The sequence below is a fragment of the Oncorhynchus keta genome, unplaced genomic scaffold, assembly GCF_023373465.1.
Source record: "Oncorhynchus keta strain PuntledgeMale-10-30-2019 unplaced genomic scaffold, Oket_V2 Un_contig_4837_pilon_pilon, whole genome shotgun sequence".
Lineage (NCBI taxonomy): Eukaryota > Metazoa > Chordata > Actinopteri > Salmoniformes > Salmonidae > Oncorhynchus > Oncorhynchus keta.
The window spans coordinates 2,624-7,623 of NW_026287986.1; the positions used below are offsets into that span (position 1 = coordinate 2,624).

The window sequence follows — 5,000 nt, forward strand, 5'->3', positions numbered from 1 at the left end:
CTGGGTGACTTTCCCTTTTACTGAAGTAGTGTTTTACTGGGTGACTTTCCCTTTTACTGAAGTAGTGTTTTACTGGGTGACTTTCCCTTTTACTGGAGTAGTGTTTTACTGGGTGACTTTCCCTTTTACTGGAGTAGTGTTTTACTGGGTGACTTTCCCTTTTACTGAAGTAGTGTTTTACTGGGTGACTTTCTGTTTTACTGGGTGACTTTCCCTTTTACTGGAGTAGTGTTTTACTGGGTGACTTTCCCTTTTACTGGAGTAGTGTTTTACTGGGTGACTTTCCCTTTTACTGAAGTAGTGTTTTAATGGGTGACTTTCCCTTTTACTGAAGTAGTGTTTTAATGGGTGACTTTCCCTTTTACTGGAGTAGTGTTTTAATGGGTGACTTTCCTTTTACTGAAGTAGTGTTTTACTGGGTGACTTTCCTTTTACTGAAGTAGTGTTTTACTGGGTGACTTTCCTTTTACTGAAGTAGTGTTTTACTGGGTGACTTTCCCTTTTACTGAAGTAGTGTTTTACTGGGTGACTTTCCCTTTTACTGAGTAGTGTTTTACTGGGTGACTTTCCCTTTTACTGAAGTAGTGTTTTACTGGGTGACTTTCCCTTTTACTGGAGTAGTGTTTTACTGGGTGACTTTCCCTTTTACTGGAGTAGTGTTTTACTGGGTGACTTTCCCTTTTACTGAAGTAGTGTTTTACTGGGTGACTTTCCCTTTTACTGAAGTAGTGTTTTAATGGGTGACTTTCCCTTTTACTGGAGTAGTGTTTTACTGGGTGACTTTCCCTTTTACTGGAGTAGTGTTTTACTGGGTGACTTTCCCTTTACTGGCCAGTGTAGACACTGTATAATGTACCTTGCCGGTGCCACAGCACATTGTTTGAAAATCATGGCTATAAACATACTGTTTTGACAGGGGGTGGGTGCACTGACTGAATCCCAACCGGAAGTGAATACTAGCCTTTTCCTGGATCCGCGACCCCTGACCCCATCATGAATCAGATGCCAGCTTTCCCTGCATGTGAGTCATCATTCATTCCTTTTCTTCATTCTCCAGTTCTTCCTCTCTACATCTGAGGAAAGCATATTGCCCCATATTTACAGTTACCCTTGTTGTGATCAGTGGTGTAAAGTACTTCATTAAAAATACTTTAAAGTCCTACTTAAGTAGTTTCTTGGAGCATCTGTACAACTTTTACTTTACTACATTCCTAAAATAAATATACTTTTTACTCGATATATTTTAACTGTCATCCAAAAGTACTCATTACATGTTGAATGCTTAGCAGGACAGGAAAATGGCCCAATTCACACACTTATAAAGAGAACACGTGGTCATCCCTACTGCCTCTGATCTGACGGACTCACTAAACACATATGCGTCTTTTGTAAATGATGTCTCAGTGTTGGAATGTGCCCATGCTATATGTACATTTTAAAAAGTAGAAAATGGTGCAGTCTGCTTTGCTTAATATAAGGAATTTGAAATTATTTACACTTTTACTTTTGATAATTAATTATATTTAGAACCAAATACTTTTAGACTTTTACTGGAGTAGTGTTTTACTGGGTGACTTTCCCTTTTACTGGAGTAGTGTTTTACTGGGTGACTTTCCCTTTTACTGAAGAAGTGTTTTACTGGGTGACTTTCCCTTTTACTGGAGTAGTGTTTTACTGGGTGACTTTCCCTTTTACTGGAGTAGTGTTTTACTGGGTGACTTTCCCTTTTACTGAAGTAGTGTTTTACTGGGTGACTTTCCCTTTTACTGGAGTAGTGTTTTACTGGGTGACTTTCCCTTTTACTGGAGTAGTGTTTTACTGGGTGACTTTCCCTTTTACTGAAGTAGTGTTTTACTGGGTGACTTTCTGTTTTACTGGGTGACTTTCCCTTTTACTGGAGTAGTGTTTTAATGGGTGACTTTCCCTTTTACTGGAGTAGTGTTTTACTGGGTGACTTTCCCTTTTACTGGAGTAGTGTTTTACTGGGTGACTTTCCCTTTTACTGGAGTAACTCTCCATTGAAGTATCTCCTGAATACTTTTACTCAAGTTGAGTACTTTTTCCACCACTGGTTGTGATCCTCTCCCCTCATACTGCCTGTCTTCGTCTCCTGTAGTGAGGGAGATAGACATCTCCAGCATCCAGGCCCCAGAGCCCAGGAGCAGAGAGGAGTTCCTGCAGTGTGAGTATAGAACAGCTAAACATCTACACAGACACAGCCTGTTCCAGTTAGCTCCCTACCGTGTGGCCTTGGCCCTCACCCTTCCATGTTCGTAGACATGAAGGGAAAGGTATGAGCATTGTAGCATCCACCATATTGATTTCAACTTTCAGATCTGAAAACTTCAGAAGGTTAGGGCCAAGGTGAAGGAGTACTCACAACAGCTGACAACCAAATCTGCAAAGTCCTTATCCCCACAACTTAACTATTCATCCATCCATCCCTCCACTCTTCCCTCCCCCAGATGCCTGTACCCTGACCCTAGACATGAGGACAGCCCACCGGCGTCTGACCCTGTCGGAGGGCAACACCAAGGCCACCCTACAGGGGGCAGGGCAGCCCTACCCAGACTGCCCCCAACGCTTCGACGGCTGGACCCAGGTGCTGTGCCAGGCCCCCCTTTCCGCCCAGCGATGTTACTGGGAGGTGGATTGGCGGGGGAAGGGGTCATCAATGGGCGTGGCTTATGGAGCCCTGAGCAGGAAGGGGGCGGACGCCAGGGCGGGGCTTGGCTACAATGCCCAATCATGGAGCCTGGAGCTGTCGGATACGTGTTGCACGGCAATGCATGCCAATGAGAAGAGGGAGGTCCCGGTGACGTACTCGCCGCGTCTGGGGGTGTTCCTGGACCTCAACGCAGGCACCCTGGCGTTCTATAGCGTGGCGGAGAGCATGGCGCACCTGCACACGTTCCGTGCCAACTTTACACAGCCACTGTATGCGGCCTTCGGGGTGGGAAGTGGGGTTGGTGTTGGACTGGACTTCGCTCTGGGTCAGTTCAGCCAGTCATCCGACAGCATCAAGATCTGCCCCATGTGAGGAGACCTACGACCTCTGTATAGATCTGCCCCATGTGATGAGACCTATGACCTCTGTATAGATCTGCCCCATGTGATGAGACCTACGACCTCTGTATAGATCTGCCCCATGTGAGGAGACCTACGACCTCTGTATAGATCTGCCCCATGTGAGGAGACCTATGACATCTGTATAGACCTGCCCCATGTGACGTGACCTACGACCTCTGATCCCCATCTGCTATCACCGCTTTATATGACATAATTTAACGAGAATTCGTTTGTTTCCTAAACATTTACAGAACAGCCCAAGTGCTGCACTTCTGACAAACAAATTACATACAAACACTAATAGAAGACTGAACTGACAAATGGTGTCACACACACACACACACACACACACACACACACACACACACACACACTATAAGACAATAAATATAAGATAACCAAATCATTTCTCATTTCCTTTATTAAAGCAAAAGCACCAAAAAGGTCATCTTGGGTATTTTATGAAGCATGGAGGAGAGGCGCCAGGTCGAAAACCAATAATGAACACTTCCAACTACACAGAGCCCATAACAACCTGCACCATCACCCATCAGCTACATTCAATAGAGCCAACGGTGTGAATCATAGAACTAGATTCAATAGAATGAACAGCCTCTCCTCCTATACCTCCCCCAGAGCAGAAACCCTAGTATAAAACTGATGCTCTTTCCTCGTGGTTACATAGGTAATAGGTATTACAACACACAAGCCAACACAAAGCATTTCACTGTATTTAAAAATGAGTTTTGGTTTGCACTGATATACAGTTTTAAAAACATGACAGCTTGGATTCCCTTTTCAATGGTTCATCACACAATGGAGGCACAACAAAACATCTCAAATAAATGTCTACATGAAATGCTAAATAACTTATTACCTTTGATAATGATAAAGTATTTGATGCTATAACCTAGTCTAAATATCAATATTTGTCACTAATAATATTTCCTAACTAGTGATCTCTGTAAATCAGGTTAAAAAGTGCAGTATATGAGTGGGACAGGTCAGACGGACGGTAAGGAAAGAGGCGTAGCAGGGACGTCTGAGAGTCACACCAGGGGTCAAGTATGGGTCAAAGGGCACAGGGTCACACACTAGTCTAGCTAGCTTGAAATACAGAACCTGTCTTGCTAGCATTCCAGGTCATGTACTCTGTGTCATGTGAGCACAGACTGTACCCAGGCTCTAGTCTAGCCCCTCCCCACTACACACTCCAGTAGACCTGAATGGAATAACAATATGGGATTTGTTTGACCTTGACCTCTGATAGGCTGGCTGGAATTTCCCCAGAATGCTTAGGCTCTGCCGCTACACCCATCAAGTCCTTTCAGATTGAAAATAAACAGCATTACAGTGGAAGGTACTAGAGGCCGTTAGTCTCATAGCTGTTCAATATCACACAACACCATGCTGCCCTCTACTGGCCGCTGAGTGAATAGAGTACCTTTAAAGACCATAACCACAGTAACAGTGAACCATACATGAGATGAGACTCAGAGCTAACCTGGATCAAAACATAGTACAGCCACTACTACCTAGCATGCTGATGGTTCCCCGTTTGGAACCAAACCTCTTGTACCAGGAGCATGTTGAGGAGGTAAACGTTGTGGAACGTTAGAACTGTCTTGAATAGAGCTGACGTGATTCCTTATGTCAGAGGCATAGTTGTTCTGCATATATTTCTACTGGAACATTCCACAATGGTGTGCCCTAATGAACGCAGACCTGAGCACGCCGTGGGCCTGAGATAAGGGCCTGTTCCTCAGCGGGGCTATTTGGACCTGTGCTGTTAACAAGCCTCTTCAGCGACTACCATGTTCTCCGTTTCCAGTCAATAACCTTGTAACCTTCCATCCCAAATCACCCTCTAAGCCCTTTGACAGGTGTAAGCAATTTGGTAATACAGCTACCTTGCCCTCTGATAGGCTAGG

The 5,000-nt window shown here is 44.4% G+C and overlaps 1 protein-coding gene across 1 annotated transcript; it reads left to right on the forward strand.

Annotated features, from left to right (window-relative positions):
• The first annotated feature begins 883 nt into the window (after positions 1-883).
• On the forward strand, positions 884-3,172 carry LOC118377369 (tripartite motif-containing protein 16-like). Its single transcript, XM_052509630.1, has 3 exons — positions 884-1,021; positions 2,117-2,182; positions 2,466-3,172. Exons 1-3 carry the CDS (start codon positions 994-996, stop codon positions 3,038-3,040), a joined length of 669 nt encoding a protein of 222 aa, XP_052365590.1. The 5' UTR covers positions 884-993; the 3' UTR covers positions 3,041-3,172.
• Positions 3,173-5,000: the final 1,828 nt, after the last annotated feature.

Coding starts and splice junctions, on each gene's coding strand:
- LOC118377369 (XM_052509630.1), top strand. CDS start 994: ATGAATCAGATGCCAGCTTTCCCTGCAT. Junction 1,022..2,116: donor GATGCCAGCTTTCCCTGCAT/GTGAGTCATCAT, acceptor CGTCTCCTGTAG/TGAGGGAGATAGACATCTCC. Junction 2,183..2,465: donor CAGAGAGGAGTTCCTGCAGT/GTGAGTATAGAA, acceptor TCCCTCCCCCAG/ATGCCTGTACCCTGACCCTA.